We start from the raw sequence: 17,535 nt of genomic DNA on the forward strand, positions 1-17,535 counted from the left end.
TTTTTGGGGGGGCTGCAGTGGCACAACCCAAACCATAACCTGGCTGTGGGCTGTTGGGGTGTTTTGTTGGGATGCTGTTGGGGATCATCAGTGCTGAGGGATCAGCTGCCCAACCCCAGTGTCCCTGGGGCATAGGAAAACTAATGACTGCTGCTAATTGCTGGCCTAGTTTGTGCAGGAGACTGATTTCATGTGGGCATTGGGAGATGGCGAGGTGCTCTTCCAGGTCAGGATGCTGAGGACAAGGAGGGTGGGATCCTGGGTGCCCCAGGATCAGAAATGGGAGGACCTCTGCCGATGATTTCTCTATACAGCCTCCCTGATGGGGCTGGGGCAACTTGGGACTGGGGAACGGGGTGGGAGATGGGGATTAGCAAGGACAGGACCTTGGGATATGTGTTTGAGATGTGGGGTTTGCTAGAACTAGTCTTAGAAACCCACCAGTTGGGCTTACCAGCTGCTCTGCCATGAAAAGTTTTAATCATGGGCTTCCAGAAATCTAACCCAGTTCTTAGGGATTTAGATTTTTTAAAAATGTATTTAGTTTTTTTCTCCCCTAAAAATTCAGCATATTCATGCCGCACACACTGAACCTTGCTTTTTCATCCCTCTGCAGGCAATGAGCTGTTCTCATGATTGTTTTTTTGAAGAAAACCTGAGAAAAACATGACTTTTATCTTTTGCAGTAAAACTGAAGTGCTAACAGGGCTTTGTAGGTGAAAAAAATGCCTCTTCCAGAGCTGGACACTTTGACTAAAAATAAATTTTTTAAAGTGAAAATTCTTAACCACTTTCACTGATCTCATTGCTCATATTGGTTTCTTTCCCCCAGGAACAGGAAGGTGCTGGGCAGGCAAAACCAGAGGTTTATTTCCAGAGCAGAGTGAAGTGTCAAGGGGAAGCTTGGTCTAGCAATCCAGGTGAATGCTCCAACTGCTCATTTCTGGCCAGGCTCTATAAATCAGATCTTAACAAAAAAGATCTGAGAAAAAGGGAGGATTTTCCTGCTGAAGTCCTCCTGGGGTGGAAATTCTCCAGACCTTATAAATCATGGATGAGTTTTCCTGATACTCCCTTGTGTTTGGTCATATCCAGCCTGTGCATGAAGGGGAGAAGCCGAGCCATGTGAGTTTGCAGTGGGAGCAGCAGCAGTGGCTGCCTGTCATGCCTGTCTCAGGGGCAGCTGCTGGGGCTGCCCTTGTCCATTTTTAACTTGGCACCTCTTGGGCACTGGTGGAAGGCTGGTGTCCTCAGGAAAGGAGCACTGGGATTGTCCCTCTCCCTGAGCAGGGTGTTTGTCTCCCTGCTAGGTTGTAACTACTGTTTGCAAAGCACTTAAGCAGCCTGTGTAATTACTACTAAGATGCTCTTTATCTGGCATTACAAAACCTCTGGTAAGTGGGTGACTGGGACAAGCTCCTTGCTGCTGCTCTGTGTCCTTCTCTGTGTTTTCCTCTGTGTGCTCCACATGCCTCTTCCCTGCCCAGACACCCAGGCTTTGCAGCTTGGCAGGAGGCAAATGGATGTCCCTACAGCTGTCCAAGTCTCTTGGACCCATCCTAAAGGCTCATCCAGGCTGTCAGGACATGGAGTCACCAGGAAAAACTCTTGCTTTTGCAGTGGTTGAAGTTTTTGTGCTGGGTTTCTCTTCCTGGGCTGCTATGGCTTCATCTCCTGTGCCCAGGGCTTGTACCCCAGCTCCAGGAGCATTCTGGTGGGATCATCACACCACCATGACCACAATAAAGAAGATCATCTTCTGATTGTACCTTCTCTTGGTCAGTGGGTCCAGCTGTGGCTGGGGAGGGAGGAGATGGGGACAGGGACAGGCAGTGGTCCTTCATACCCTGAGACAGCTCTTTTCCCTTGCCAGTGCTTCCAACTGTCTGCAGATATTTCCAGTCACAGCTGGGATCACTGTCATTTAGAGCTGATAAAGGCAGCAGAGCAGAGGTGGGTGTTTAAAGGCCATTTTTTCATGCCAGTTACTTTTTCATTTTCAAAGCAACCTCCCCTGTCTTGAGCTTGCAGTTGTCTCCTGAATAATGTGATGGCATTAATCTCCTCTCTAAGGACATGCTTAGCTCAGTGGTTTTAGATCTGTATCCCTCTAAATATTACCAGTGAGTGAAGGGGATTCCCTCTAGAGGGAACTTAAACCTATTAATAATAATTTGGCTGCTTTTTGTGCATCTTTCACAGGTAGTGCTGATTCCCAGGGCTGCAGGACACCACTTGGTGATCTCTGGGGATGCTGGTGAGGGTGCCTTAGGTGTGGGAGAGACAGAAGGTGAGGTTGGATGAGTACTGTCCACCTTCTGGGGACCTGAGTCCCAGCCTGGCCAAATCTGGACCTTCCAGTAGCCTTTTGCTTTCAAGTGGGAGGTGCAGCAGATGTGTAGGTGTGGCTGATCCATCCACATTCCCTGCAGTGGTCGGAGAGGGGAAGGGAAGAGTTGGAGCGAGCAGGATGATTGCAAATCGCTGAGCTGTGCAATGCAATTTAGCATCCTGACTCTAAATCCTCCTCCATCCATGCTTAACCCCCAGGGCTGGCTTACTTGGAGAAGTGGAGCTGGCGTGGTGGTGAGGAGGTGATTAATCAGCAGTGGTGGGTCTCTCCCTGCAGTGATGAGGAGTGAGAAGCAGGGGTGCCCACCCAAAGGGTGCCAGCAGGAGAGGAGCAGCGTGACCCATCTGGTTGTGATGTTTAGGATGTGGCTTCATCTCTGTGGGTTGAATGTTGGAGGTTTGGGAGCTACTAGAATTGGGGACCGAGGTTCTTGCACAAAATCTTGCAGTGTTTTCAGCATGACAGTGGCTGACTGCTCCTCCCTTCTGCCCTTTCCAAAGTGGTGCAAGAGAAATGTGTGAGCAATTTCTTGCTTTGTCACACCCGTGGTTTTGAGCTGCCCTCCTGTTTCTGAGCCATGGGCTTGGGACAGTTGATTTATCCAACAGATGGGACTTGTGAACTGCCTGATCGTCACTGCTTGCACCTGCAGCCAGACCTATTCCAACCCCCAGTAAATCAAACCCTGCTGTGGTTGTCTTCTGGGATCACTGACCCTTCCCTGTCCTCCAGATCTGTTTGCACTTCCTTGCTTATATTCAATCCTTCCATTGCATCCCTGCAAAATCCCACTTGTATTTAAAGGAAAAGTGCTGTAAGCCACTAATGGAGATGGTTTCATTCCCTCTCATCCCATCTGGTGCCTCCCTGACTTTCTGGGGTGCAGTGGTCCCCCAGGCAATATTTGTGGAAAATAACTCTGAGCAGGGGGAAACCACCATCCCCAGACTGCACCAGGGGGTGTGTTTTGAAAAGCTTTTCAAGCATTTTTCCCTTCCTCCTGCAGCTCTCTTAGATTTGAAAAGTGAAGGGCTTCCCTGTCCCCTGGTTGTGCTCCCTGCCCCTCCTGGGGTCGGATCCGGCTCCGCAGGGCGCTCCGGGCTCCCAGCCACGCCGGGAAGCTGCTTGGATGCTGATTGTGTTTGTCAGGGCAGCCGGATTAAGAGCACAGTGGCTAAGCCTCCTCACTGAGCCTCCTCTCCAGTGGAGTCTGTGCCAGGGCATTGCTCAGAGACCCACGAGAAAAGAGCATTTTCCAGGGCTCTTTCTCCCAGGGTCCTTGATGTGCAGCTGTGGCTGAGCACCTGCCCGGTGATGGGAGCCTGCCAGCACCGATTTTGGGGGCCTGAGGTCTGTGTGTGAGACTCAGGCTGACATTTCCAGCTGGTGCCTTTTAAATAACCACTGTGGTTTTAAAAGGCACCTTAGCAGCATCTAAAAATCAGGTTAAAAGGAAGTTTGACCCCAGCTGTCACCTTGCCAGGTCTTGTGGTTTTTTAAATTTTACCATCTTGTTTCCGTTTTTGTTTTAGAAAAGCTGTTGGTCTCAAGGACTTGTCTTGTGCTTTTGGACATGAACCTGCTTCCTTCTCTGGCAATGAGCTATCAGCTCTCCCACCACTGCTGGGGCTGTGCAGGGGTTTGCTGGGCAGGATGCAGCCAGCACCCACTTGCACGGGGAAGACCCTGGGCAGGAGCATTCCCACCCTGCAGCATGGCCCCAGAGCCCTTGGCATGCTCCCCATGGAGCCAGCAGAGCAGGATTCCTGCCTGCTTCCTGCCACACTGGCAGGTGCTTGGAGTGGGATGCTGCCCATCCCAGCCCCAGCTCTCACCTGGCTGCTCCGGGGGTCCAGTGCTGTCCCCGTGCCTGGGCAGGCTTTGACGTGGCAGCCTGGGGAGACTCAGCCAGAGTCTGGCTGGAGATGCTGTCTCCAAAGCCTGGTCATTAAGTGCCAGTAATTAAAAGCTCTTAGGAGAGAATGGACTAATGAAGCACCCTTGGAAATGGCAGGTGATGTAGATGCAGAGCCCTCTTCCCTGATTCATGGAGGGTAAAGCAAGGATGGACACACACTCCTGTCCATCAGCTGCTGGCTCTGCTGCTTGGCATCAAACCCACTGGTGCCATTTGCCCCCCCATCACTGTGGGAATGCAGCTGCCAGCGCCCACTGCTCCTGGCAGATGAAAGAAATGGGGAGGGAGTGGGATGGCACAGCCAGGGTGCTGGGTAATGCATTCCCAGCTCTCTGCATCCCTAGGCAGCAAAGCCTCCCTCAGCACAAGCACATTCCTAAAATCAGCAGACCTGGAGAAGTGCCCTGTCCCAAAACCCCAGTGGGGCTGTTGTCTCAGGGGTGCTGGAGTGGCAGAAGGAGTGAGGTGGAACAGGCAGGACACACCTCAGGGGGGCTAAGGAGAGAAGGTGGAAGGTGCAATCTCTCTTGGTTGTGCCTGGAGATCATCCATGTGCACAAAGACAAATTACAAATCATTAAACCCAGGTGTTCCACCATGCCCAGAACAGCCAGCAAGAGGAGATTGCTGGTGTGTCCTGGAGATGGTGAAGGAGGAGACAGTGATGGAGGCTGGAAGGAGACTGGCTGCCAGCAGCACCTACAGGGGCCTGGCTGAAGCAGTGCCATGTTGGCAGGGTTGGGAAGCACTGCCTGGAGCAGGAGTTGCTGCTGGGAAGGGCAGGGATGACAGGATTACCCTGCCAAGCCCCAGCCTGTAATCCACAGTGCCGCTCAGCCGGCCACGTTTAATCCTGTTAGGAGCCCGGCTGGTGTCAGCAGGCAGGGTGCTCGGCCACGATACTGGCAGGGCACAGGGAACTCTCCGTAGGAGGAGCAGGGACTCCTGCCCTTGTCCTCAACACTGGTAGTGAGTTTGGGGACAGTGCTGTGAGTCACTTATTTTCCTTAAACACATTGGCCTCACCAGTCTGTCCCCTAGTTGGCTTCACCTTCTGGCAAGCAGTGCTTATTGTTTTCCTTTTCTTTTTTCAAATGAGCCTTCCACAGGGAAGGCAGAAATATTCCCAAGGTCCCTTTGGCTCCACGTGGACTCTCCTGCATTCCCGTCTCGGTGACCTTGGCTGGCGGCTTCTGGCTCGGCCTTGAGCCGCCCAGCTGGCAGGCTCCCCATGTCCCTCCCATGTCCCTCCCGTGTCCCTCCCTGCCAGCTGAGCTGGGCCATGGGGGCTCAGACCACCCCTCATTCTGCCTGCCAGCTTCTGCTGGGCACAGAGAGGAACGAGGCTGCTTCTCCAGCTGCTTGAGGTACCAGAGATTCCCCGGGGTCTGGGGGCTCCCCTCCATACACCTGGTGGTGCACCTGCACTCCGGGTGCACCCACAGCCTGGATCCCCTGGCACGGCTGTGCACTGCACTCCTGCTGCATCCCTGGTGCCACAGCATTCTTGAGGCAAGCCCTGGCACGCCAGCGAGCTTGTGAGGACTCTGCTGGGGCTGTCAGGCTGGCAGAAATAACAGCAGCAGGTTGGCACTGTCCCTGCCCTCTCATCCCACCCCTCTCTCTCAGGGTGCCGTGTGGAAGCAGGGACCCGCCATGCCCACATTCCCAGCACGATCCGCGCCGAGGCCGCCCGCTGCCCCCTCGCCCCGCTGAGGCCATGGAGCTGCTGCTGCTGCTGCTGCTGCTGCTGCCACTACCACAAGAATTTTGGCTCGGCAAGGAGACTCTTGGTGCCTCTGCCATGGTGACATGAAGCAGACGGCGAGGGACGCCGGACTGCTGGAGGGGAGAGAGCCTGCACAGGCGGCCTGCTAGTATTTTAATTTATTAGTAGTATTCAATTTGATTTTACCTGATTTTTTGTTGGTTGGTTGCTTGTTCTTCCCCTCCCCGGGGCTCGTGAGGGGAGGGGGCGGGCAGGGGAGAGGGACCCCACCTCACCCAGCGGATGCAAGGATGACTGTGCTGGCCAGGGCCCGGCGGGGTATCTGGCAGCTCTCTCCGCAGGTGGTGTTGCTCCTGCTCTTTGCCTTCTGCCTGCTCAGTGTTTTCGTCTCTGCTTATTATTTATATGGGTGGAAAAGGGGCTTGGAGCCCTCTGGGGACGTGGCGGGGCCGGACTGCGACGAGCCCAAGGTCGCCCCTTCCCGTTTGCTGCCACTGAAGACCCTCAAGGTGGCCGACTCCTCCCGCACGGACCCCTTGGTGCTGGTCTTCGTGGAGAGCCTCTACTCCCAGCTGGGCCAGGAGATTGTGGCCATTTTGGAGTCGAGTCGCTTCAAATACAGGACAGAGATTGCCCCGGGGAAGGGGGACATGCCCACGCTGACCGACAAGGACCGGGGACGCTTTGCTCTCATCATCTACGAGAACATCCTCAAGTACGTCAACCTGGACGCCTGGAACCGGGAGCTGCTGGACAAGTACTGCGTGGAGTACGGCGTGGGCATCATCGGCTTCTTCAAGGTAAGGGCGTACAAGGGGCAAACCAAGATCCATGGCCATGCCAGATGTGAGCCCTGGTGTCCTGCTGCCCCACAGAGACTTTGCCCTCCCCATGCTTTCTACAAGCAGCGTGAGTTGGTGTGGGACACAGGCTTCTAGCAGAGAAGCTCTCTCCCTTTGGAAGGGCTATGTGGCCTTTGGAGATTTTGGGGGAAAAAAAACCACTTCTGGGATTAGTCCAGTTGCTCTTAGCACTTGTTTTCCAGCAGTGACCCTTGCTGGGGTTTGCCAAAAGCATGAGCAGATATTTTGCTCAGCAGCCCTTTTCCTGCCCTCCTGCCCAGTGCTTGGGGCACTTTGCACATAGGACATGAGCAGGACTGAGCGTGTGAGGGGGATGAGGGCACTCCATGCTCCAGAGAGGAAGGGGATAATCCAGAACCTGGATCTCAAGGGGTGGTGAGCTGCTGCCTCTGTTGCTGTGGCTGTTGGTGTTCCTTGTGAGCCCCTGCCTTGTCCCCAGTGTCCCATCTCCTGTAGCTCCCATTTTCCCCATGCAGGCCAACGAGAACAGCCTTCTGAGTGCCCAGCTGAAGGGCTTCCCTCTCTTCCTCCACTCCAACCTGGCGCTGAAGGACTGCAGCATCAACCCCAAGTCGCCCCTGCTCTACATCACGCGCCCCAGTGAGGTGGAGAAGGGTGTGCTCCCCGGGGAGGACTGGACTGTCTTCCAGTCCAACCACTCCACCTACGAGCCCGTACTCCTGGCCAAGACCAAGTCAGCTGAGTCCATCCCTCACATGAGCGTGGATGCTGCGCTGCACACCACCGTGATGCAGGACCTGGGCCTCCACGACGGCATTCAGAGGGTGCTTTTCGGCAACAACCTCAACTTCTGGCTGCACAAGTTGGTCTTTGTGGACTCTGTCTCCTTCCTGACGGGCAAGAGGTTGTCTCTGCCCCTTGACCGCTACATCCTGGTGGACATCGATGACATCTTTGTGGGCAAGGAGGGCACACGCATGAAGGTGGAAGACGTCAAGGTGCATCTGTGCTCTCCTGGCTGGGTGGGCAGGGCTGGACATGCTGTGGGGTGCTCCAGAGTGAACTTCCCTGCCCTCAGAGTCTCTGTCCCTCGGAGAGCCCCTCTGCAAAGCGCTCAGGGACATTCGTGCTTGCCCTGATGTGGCAGCTGTCCCTGAGGCCACGTGCTGAGGACACCTTGCTTTCTCTCCCCTTCTCCCAGGCGCTGTTTGACACACAGAACGAGCTGCGCACCCACATCCCAAACTTCACCTTCAACCTGGGATACTCAGGGAAATTCTTCCACACAGGTGAGGAGGGCAAGGGCACCGCTTCTCCTGGGTGCTGTACAGCTGGTGCTGGGGCACCAGCTGCTGCTCAGAGAGAGTGCTGTCGGGGCTGCAGATAGTCCTCAGGCATCCCACCCTATTCTTCCATCACCTGGCCACCAAGAAGGGCTGGCCCTCTCCCTGCCCCAGCTGCTCACAAGCTCTCTGTGCTCACTGGTGACAGCAAGTGTCATGCCACAGGTACTGATGCTGAGGATGAAGGTGATGACCTGCTGCTGTCCTATGTGAAGGAGTTCTGGTGGTTCCCCCACATGTGGAGCCACATGCAGCCTCACCTCTTCCACAACCAGTCGGTTCTCGCTGAGCAGATGACCTTAAACAAGAAATTCGCTGTCGTGAGTAAGATGCTTCTGGTGGGGTTGCTTGTGGTGAGGGGAGGATGGTAGAAGAGGAGCAAAGAAGATTCCCAGGGAATGCCCCCTTCTTGCTGGAGCAGAGGGACCTGGTGACATTAAGTCATGTTCCCCATGTTGCAGCTGTGTGGGTAAATCCATTTATACTCTAATACCTAGAGCTAAAGAATTTATCTGCAGCAGCCAACTTGTTGCTGTGGCAGTGAGCTGTCCCAGTGGCTGCTCAAGGGGAGACCCTGTCTGTGCCCTGCAGCTGTGCTCACCTGGCCTGGCCCCGTGGGGATGCAGACCTGCAGCTCAGGGGAATGCTCAGCCTGGCACCTGTGAATCTGTGCTGGGTGATGATGTGGGATCCTGGAGCCGCGGCTGTGCTGGGAGGCCCCGGCTGGTGGAAACTCCCTCTACAGGCTGAACTGTCAGGGACATGTTTGGTTGTAAAGGCAGGCTCTGACCTTCAGCTTGGTATGGGGTTCTCTGTCCTCTTGGACTGTCCTTTGTGTGGCACTGACACCAGTTCGTGCTGTGACTGACTGACAGCTGTCTTGAATCCAAGCTGGTAAAGCCAGACCTATTAATGATTGGATCCTATGGCCTAAGGGAGGGATCTTCAACCTAACTTGAATTTTTCACCTGATAATTACAAGTGCTTAATTAGAGAGAGACCAGACCTTTCCTACTTAGGATGGGCAATGTTCCTGCTCAGAATTTCCAGGCTGTTTTGTATCTACTGATACAAACCAACCTGCAGACCTATATAGCTGTGTCTCCTCATTCTTCACACAACAGCTTGTCTGTGGCTGTTCTGTGGGTGACAGCAGAAGACAGGGATGAGGATGGTCTGAATGAAGCAGAGGAGTGGGTGTCCACCCAGCATGGCTGCTCCTGGGCTCCCTTTTGTGGAGACAGCCAGGCTTAGGAGAGGATGCAGAGGCACAGCCTTGCCCTGGTTGCTCTGCAGAGGCACAAGTAGACAGTTTGTAGCTGGGAGCGGTGAGGGATTGGTTTGTGATTGTGGGGTCTCCACAGTCACCCATTCCACACTCTCTTCTCTGCAGGAGCATGGCATCCCCACCGACATGGGGTACGCTGTGGCCCCCCACCACTCGGGCGTGTACCCCGTGCACGTGCAGCTGTACGAGGCTTGGAAGCAGGTTTGGTCCATCAGGGTGACGAGCACGGAGGAATATCCACACCTGAAACCCGCCCGCTACCGCCGCGGCTTCATCCACAACGGCATCATGGTGAGTGCTGGCCTCTGCCTCTGGGCTTCTCTTCTCCTGCTTCCCCCACCACAACCAGAACCTCGGGACGTGGTTTCTGTGCAGCTCCAGTTTGAGGGGGTTGTTACCCCTTGTTCACCTTTGCGTGGGTGAAGCTTGTGTGAGGCCAGTTTTTGGCGTTTCCATCTGTCCACATCCTTCCCTTCTGTGTATGGATTAAAGTCAAGAGTGGTGAGGGGCAGTGGAATTGGTCCTGGCTTCCAAGGGGTTGAGGTCAGGTTCCCCCTTTTTGTTGGGAAGGGAAGGAGACCCAGCTCTCAAAGCCTGGAGGAGGCCATGTGACCATTTAATTGCCCTGGCTTTTCCACCTGTTCCATCCATGTCTTTTTTCCTGCCCCAGGTACTGCCCCGGCAAACGTGTGGCCTGTTCACACACACCATTTTCTACAATGAATACCCTGGTGGCTCCAGTGAGCTGGACAAAATCATCAATGGAGGTGAACTGTTCCTGACTGTCCTCCTGAACCCTGTAAGTACTGCCCAGGGAGAGACAGACCGGTGTCTTGCAGAGCTGTCCTGGCACTGCTGCGGGAGATGTCCCCCGTGTTCTCAGCCAGGGTGGGGCCATTTGTGGGATGGCTGCTGGGTGAGGCTCCACTAACCCCTGCTCTGTCCTCTGGACTTTAGATCAGCATCTTCATGACCCATCTGTCCAACTACGGCAATGACCGCCTGGGCTTGTACACCTTCAAGCACCTGGTCCGCTTCCTCAACTCCTGGACCAACTTGAAGCTGCAGACATTGCCCCCTGTGCAGCTGGCACAGAAATACTTCCAGATCTTTTCTGAGGAGAAGGACCCACTGTGGCAGGTACCCCTGTGCCTATAATAGGGGGAGTGACCTTTTTTATTGTGCTGGGAGAGGGTAGTGGGGTATAGCTGGCCCTGCTTTGGGCCTCAAGTAGTTTCCATCCTGCATTTCTTTCTGATTCCCTGGGTAAGCTGTGGCTTTTCACCTCTCACTGGTTCTGCAGGCAGTGCCAGAAAGGGGTTTGTCCTGTAGACCTGGGGATAAGCCTGGTCTTTGTGCTGCCTGCTGAGCAGGGTGGCCTCCCCTGTGTCTGCTGAGGCTGGAGGGGCTGAGCAGTGGTGTGGGGTCCCATCCAGGCTGCTCTGTCTCTGATCCTCCACATCCACACTGTGTTTCAGGATCCCTGTGAAGACAAACGACACAAGGACATTTGGTCCAAAGAAAAGACCTGTGACCGATTCCCAAAGCTTCTCATCATTGGGCCTCAAAAAACAGGTGCTTCCCTTCACCTTCAGTTCTGTGAGCATGCTGGGAGGCTTGACAGGACCCCACAAAGAGCCTCTGCCCTGAAGCAGAGCTTGGAGGGAGGTTTGGCCTGTGTCAGCTCCCTCTTTCTGTCTGTCCAAAGGAACGACTGCCCTTTATCTCTTCCTGGGGATGCACCCGGACCTGAGCAGCAACTACCCCAGCTCAGAGACCTTTGAGGAGATACAGTTCTTCAATGGACACAACTATCACAAGGGCATCGACTGGTGGGTCTCTGCATTGTGGGGACTGTGCTGGGAGTGCCCATAATTTTGGGAAGACCGGCAGTGGTGCTGTGAGGCTTTCCCTTCTGAATGTCTGAGATGTCACCTGTGAGGGCAGTGCTGGGGCCATCCTGTGGTGCCTGTCTGCCAGCCTCACACTGTGCCTCCCTTAGGTACATGGAATTCTTCCCCATACCCTCCAACACCACCTCTGACTTCTACTTTGAGAAAAGTGCCAACTACTTTGACTCTGAAGTGGCTCCCCGGCGAGCTGCAGCGCTGCTGTCCAAGGCCAAAATCATCACCATCCTCATCAACCCTGCAGATCGAGCCTACTCCTGGTATCAGGTGAGCATCTGCCTCTCCCCTGGGTTGGGCAGTCCTGTGGGATGGTGGGATGGTTTGGGATGTGGGGTGACTGTGGCTGAACGGGATGCCTGAGGACACATCGTGGTGGTCTGGGAGCCACTACACCTCATGGGCAGCCCAGGATTTGGTTACCCTGGGGACAAACAAACCTGCCTTGCTCCTGCCTGCCAGCACCAGCGAGCTCACGATGACCTGGTTGCCCTGAAGTACACCTTCCACGAGGTGATCACGGCGGGGCCCGAGGCCGCCCCGAAGCTGCGCACGCTGCAGAGCCGCTGCCTGGTGCCGGGCTGGTACAGCACCCACATCGAGCGCTGGCTCAACAGCTACCACGCCAACCAGGTAGGGATGGCAGCACCCCAGTCCTACAGGGACAGCCCTCACACAAGCAAGAGAAAGAGATCTTGGAACCAAGGTCCGCTGTGGAGTTGTTCCCATGGGAGCTGTTTTTCTTACACACTACGAACTACGGGGAGAGGAGTAAAAGTACTTGGAGAAGGGGCAGAGAGGAGGTGCTGTGCAGGAAGGGAGCCTGGTGGTGGATAACACATGAAGATGGCCTTGTGTGGGTTGTCACAGCAGGGTTGAAAGGGAGTGGGGGCAGAGGGCTGTGGGTAGCTCTGCAGGGTCACCCAACACTCACCCTCACTCTTGGCCACAGACCCCTGGGGCTGCCCTGTCTGGTGTCACCATGGCATCGAACAGGACAAAAATAGCAGATGAACCTGCCCATAGTTCAAGCTGTGTGCAGGGAAAATGGGAGCTGGATGCCAGCTCTGCTGTGACCCACACAGTGCAGCACTGCTGGAGAGCATGGGATCAATCCCTGAATGATTTTTCCACTGTTGATTAACCTTATAAAGTCTTATTAGTTGCCTGCTGCTAGTGTAATTGCTGTGTTGCAATCCTACCTGCCTGTGGGTTGGGTAGCCCTGAGCAGAAGCTCTGATGTTGTCCTGGGTGGGTCCTGACCCTGGCTTTAGTTGCATTTCATTTTCCAACATCCAGTGTAAGGAGCACCAGGGCACATTGGCATTTAGCAGGTGTCCTTGTGCAGGTTGGTGACAGATTTGGCTCCAAGATGACCAAAGGTGGGGTAAAGGTGTCCTGCCTGAGGAGAGCAGGGCTGGGAGCCAGTGACACCTCACCCCTCTGCCTTGCTCCCTGCAGATCCTGGTGCTGGATGGCAAGCTGCTCCGAACAGAACCCGCCAAAGTGATGGAGACAGTCCAGAAATTCCTTGGTGTGACCAACTTCATCGATTATCACAAGACCCTGGCGTGAGTCCTTCCCCCAGCTCCTCCTTCCTCCACCCTGCCATGGCTCCCATGCAGTGAGTTGCCCTGGGGACACCCAGCACTGTCCCAGAGCAGCCCCCAGCCCTGGCCTCTCCACAGAGCTGCTGTTGAGTTTGATGAGGCTGAGCTTTTGCCTGAGACTTATCCAAACACTACAGTGAGGTCACTCTGGGTAGCCCAAGAGCAGCCCTGAGCTCCTGAAGCAGATTTCAGCATTTGTGACCCAGATGATGGTATTGAGCCCTGGCACTCCATCTCCTCATAAATGCTTGAGAGCAGCTGCTGGCTGTGTGGCACCTCTGCAGGTGTCACCTTGCTCTGAGCTTTCCATTAAACCCCACTGTGGGAAGCCTCCAGAGCTCCTAGAGAAATAATAATTTACCTTTGCGAGGGCTTGCCTATGTATGTGTCCACCCAGGTGCTGTGGGGCACTTGAGGGCGTCCAGGGACAAAAGTGCCACAGAAAATGGTAATTAAACCCAGGCAAACTCTGTGCTCCCTCAACAGGGCCATGAATGAGCCTTGGTGGACTGCTTATTGCACAGCTGCAGGGGGAGCCTGTGGTGCCAGGGGGTTGATGACAAGGTGTTAGCTGGGTTGTGGATTCCAGAGGTGGAGAAGTGCCCTGTGCAGGACTGGACAGCAGTGGGACCTGCTGTACAGGATGTCCATGTGTGAGGGGGATAAGAGGGCTGAGGCAGAGCTCTCACTTCACAGGTTTGATCCAAAGAAAGGATTCTGGTGTCAGCTTCTGGATGGAGGGAAAACAAAATGCTTGGGGAAGAGCAAAGGGAGGAAGTACCCCGAGATGGATTCAGATGTGAGTATGCAGAAAGCCTCCTGGGCTGGTCCTGGGCTGTGCTGGGGTGGTGGGCTCCAGGCTGGTCCCCCTGACGCTCCTCTTTGCTCTCCCATTGCAGTCACGCTCCTTCCTGAGGGACTATTACAGGGACCATAACATAGAGCTCTCCAAGCTCCTGTACAAAATGGGGCAGACCTTGCCCACCTGGCTGCGGGAGGAGCTGCAGAGCACCAGGTAGCTGCTGCTGCCACCCCCCAGCAATACCTGAGCGGGGCTGAGCCTGTGCCAGCAGGACCTTCTCAGCAATACCTGGCCTTGGAGGGAACCCCAGGAGCACACAGCATCACTGGAGGCTTGGAGGGGATCCCCAGGAGCATATGGCTGCACCAGAGGCTTGGAGAGGACCCTCAGGAGCACAGGGCTCCACTGGAGGATGTCTGAGCAGTGATCCGACTCTGCAATCCCTGTGCTCCCACCTCTCTGCCTGCCCCACACCTGTATCTCTTTCATTTTATTTTTCCTTTTTAATTCCTCATCCCTTCCCACCCTGCTCTGGCATAGGGAAGTGGCACAAATTGCCCCTTTCTCTTCTCAAAATGAGTTCCATCTGCCTTGGGCCCATGGGCAGCACCAGAGCTGTCCCTCATCCCTGGTCCAAGGGTGGAGGAGCTGTTCTGGGTGCACTGGTGGTGACTTTGCTGAGCTGGAGCAGAGGGATGGAGCTGGTGGAGGAGACCCAAAGCACAGAGGAAACCATACCCACTCCTGCCATCAGCCCCATGGCAGGAAACAGGAGAGTTTGCTGGATTCCCCCAGCACCTACTTGGAAAAGCTAAGAACAAGGTGGATTTTTCTTTCAAAGACTGGGGCACCATTTCTTTTGTCATCTCTGTCATCATATTCCAGCTCCTCAACCTCTGGCTCCCCCTCCATGGGCAGTGTGGTGGGAATGTGGCCTAGCAGGAGAAGGGGCTGGCATGCTGGTCTAGGCATACTGGCCCCAGTATGCTCATGACCCCCAAGCCCTTCCTGCACTCTTGTACACGTGGTGTTTCCTGTGGTAAAGCCAAGTGGTGCCCAGCACACCCTGGCATGGAGGAGAGCTCGGGGACAGAGCAGACATTGGGATAAGGCAATCAGAAGAATGCTGAGAGAACTTCAAACCTCTTGAATATTAAAAACGAAAGTATTTTAATAATGCTGGGTTTTACGGAGTGGGGGTGGGTGTTCATTTGGTTCCCATTTTGCAGGGAGGTGTTTTTCTTCAGTGGCAGGATTTGTACCTAAACCCCGAGGGTTTTACGTGGTCTCTCTGGTTGGTAGACATGACATGGACAAAGGTCAGAGGGGAAACTGGATGGTTTCCCAGTGGGAGACACGTCTTTGTACCAGAGGCTCCAGAGCTGCAGCCTCTCCCACGGCCTGGGATTGCTGGCAGAGGAGGCTGAGCCATCAGGGGTTTACCGGGATACGGGCCCACATTTCCCCTTGGATGGAGCTGCCCTGCAGGATGTGGGATGGCAGCGGTTCCATGGAGGGGATGCAATGCCCAGCACTGCCTGAGCAGGGCCAGGGCACTGGGGTGAATGTTTCACTCCCCAGGTGAGGGGCCCTGCTGGCAGCAGCGTTCCCACCTGGATGTTTCACAGGAGCCCCTGTAGCCACACGTGGGCCGTGGGGGCTGTGCTGGGGAGGCTCCCAAGCACTGGTGTAAGGTCCTCTTGAACCAACTGCTAATAAAAGGGGGGGCTCTGGTTTTATTTGCTGTTGTTGCCTGTGTCTCTCCTCACTGGCATGATCCAGTCCTGCCCCTGGGGGTCCTGGCTGCCTTTGGGCCCATCTCTGGGGGTTTTGGGAAGGGGGTGTGTGGGAGCAGCTCTCCATGCACGAGGTGGCAGCAGCTCTCTAGTCCCGGATCCTTGCACGCTGCACAGCGCCCACAGCCTCTTCCTCCCGGGACAGCATCCAGCACCGACTGCCTTAGCGCTGGAGAGGGATCTGGGGGGCCGGGGGGGTCCCTGCTTACCTTCTCCCCCCTGCCCCATGATCCATTCCCTGCCTGCCCGAGCCTGCCCGCCCGTCTGCTGCCTCCCCACTGCCTTCCGCTGCCCGGCCCCTGCGAAGCGCTGCAGGAAACGAAGACGGAGCCTAATTAATCCCAGACGGGTTTGTTTGAACCTGTCGGAGTGACAAACGATGTGTGGTGCCGAAGGAGCCGCCGATGGAGGGAGGAGAGGGGGCTGCAGGGGGAGATCTGGGGGGAACGATGGAGCTGCTTGCCCAGAAGAGGAGGCTGCTCGTTCCCGGCCGTGCTGGGCACATCCTGGCCACGCACCCACCACCGTTCCCTTCCTGTGTCCCCAAGCCCGGGAAGAAGCAGTGTCAGGGGATGGCCTCCAGCCCCAGATGATGTGCAAGGAAACGTCCATCATGGCCCTGGGCTGCCCCAGGTGGGCCCAGCTGGTGCTCAGCTTAGTCCTGAATTAATTGCTTGTTAATTAGCAGGGTCATAAGCACAGCTCAGCCCCATGCCATGGCCATGAGGTGAGGTTCCTGGGAGGATGAGGAGGTCTCTGCCCTCCCACAGCCACAGGAGAGCTCTGTGTGAGGGAGGATCTGTTCCCCTTGCCTGTCACCCGCCTTGGCACCTGTGATGTTTTTTAGCTTCTGCCAAAAATGTGCAAAGTTGGCGAAATCCTTTCTGGGCTGAGCAAGGGCCAGAGGCTGGGCAGCTGCAGCCAGCAGGCTCAAACCCTCACTGCCCCTGGACTGCTGGGGTTGTCTGGGCTGCAGCCTTGTCCTGCAGCCTCCTACCAGAGACCCCAAGGCAGCCCCTGTCCGGCTCTGAGCTTCCATGAGCTGCACGGGGCAGTTTGTGGCAGTCAGCAGCTTCCTGGGGTTCCCAGAGGAGCAGATGAGGATGCTCCTGGCAGCCCCAGCCTGCAGGCAGGACCACAGTGGCCATGGTGAGGGCTGGCTTTCCAACCCACAAACAGATACGGGGTTGGGTCCATCCCTGATGGCTGCATTCTGCACCTTGACTCATCCTGCAGCATGCTGTGACACGTCCCATATCCTCGTCCTGACACATCCCACCTCCATGCCCCAACGTGTCCTGAATCCTCCTGGCTGTTGGGGATGTGCCAGTGAATCCCTGCTGGAAATGTCTGCAGGAGAGACGTGTAACCCAGCCGTGCCTGGGCTGCTCTTTCCATGGGGTCAGGGAGTGGTGCCACAGCCCACCCAGGGGCCAGGAGGGATGTGGGCAGGGAGAGATGTGGGCAGGAGGGATGCAGGGAAGGAGGGGTGCTGGCAGGAGGGTGCAGGGAAGGGATGATGTGGCAGCAGGGTGCAGGGATTGCCTGGCTGGGCACAGGGCTGGAGGCTGCTGGCCACAGGCAGTGGGTAACTCATGGGCATGTGCCACTGAATGCAGGCACTGAATGCAGGGACCTGTGGTCCCCTAACCCTGTCCTTGTCCCCAGCACAGCTGTACAGACCAGCCAGGATCCCACCTCTAGGTGCCTCACTTGATTTAAGACCCCCCCAGCCCTGGGAAGGAGGGGTTGGAGAGGGGTTTTGCCAGGGAATGAGGTGGCAGTGCCAGCAGCTGGGGTGCACATACACCCCAGCCAGCTCCTCCTGCCTGCTGCCAGCAGTGCCCTGGCTCCTTGTGCCTGTTGGGATGCAAACCCTGCAGAGGGATATTGTGCCTTCCATCATCTGGTGAGCAGAGTGGGCGGGGGGACAAGAGGGAAAACTCTTGGATGACTTGAAAGCCA

At 55.7% G+C, this 17,535-nt stretch overlaps 1 protein-coding gene across 1 annotated transcript; it reads left to right on the top strand.

Annotated features, from left to right (window-relative positions):
• Positions 1-850: 850 nt before the first annotated feature.
• Positions 851-15,513, top strand: NDST1 (N-deacetylase and N-sulfotransferase 1). The gene is made up of 17 exons (XM_041481912.1): positions 851-920; positions 1,874-1,953; positions 2,203-2,290; positions 5,901-6,800; positions 7,340-7,822; positions 8,026-8,113; positions 8,333-8,487; positions 9,561-9,746; positions 10,126-10,254; positions 10,413-10,595; positions 10,934-11,030; positions 11,164-11,287; positions 11,458-11,632; positions 11,825-11,995; positions 12,824-12,933; positions 13,669-13,771; positions 13,872-15,513. The coding sequence occupies exons 4-17, from the start codon at positions 6,291-6,293 to the stop codon at positions 13,989-13,991; spliced, it is 2,634 nt and encodes an 877-aa protein (XP_041337846.1). The 5' UTR covers positions 851-920; positions 1,874-1,953; positions 2,203-2,290; positions 5,901-6,290; the 3' UTR covers positions 13,992-15,513.
• Positions 15,514-17,535: the final 2,022 nt, after the last annotated feature.

Source organism: Pyrgilauda ruficollis, unplaced genomic scaffold (genome assembly GCF_017590135.1).
Source record: "Pyrgilauda ruficollis isolate IOZ18807 unplaced genomic scaffold, ASM1759013v1 scaffold57, whole genome shotgun sequence".
In the NCBI taxonomy this organism is placed as follows: Eukaryota; Metazoa; Chordata; class Aves; order Passeriformes; family Passeridae; genus Pyrgilauda; species Pyrgilauda ruficollis.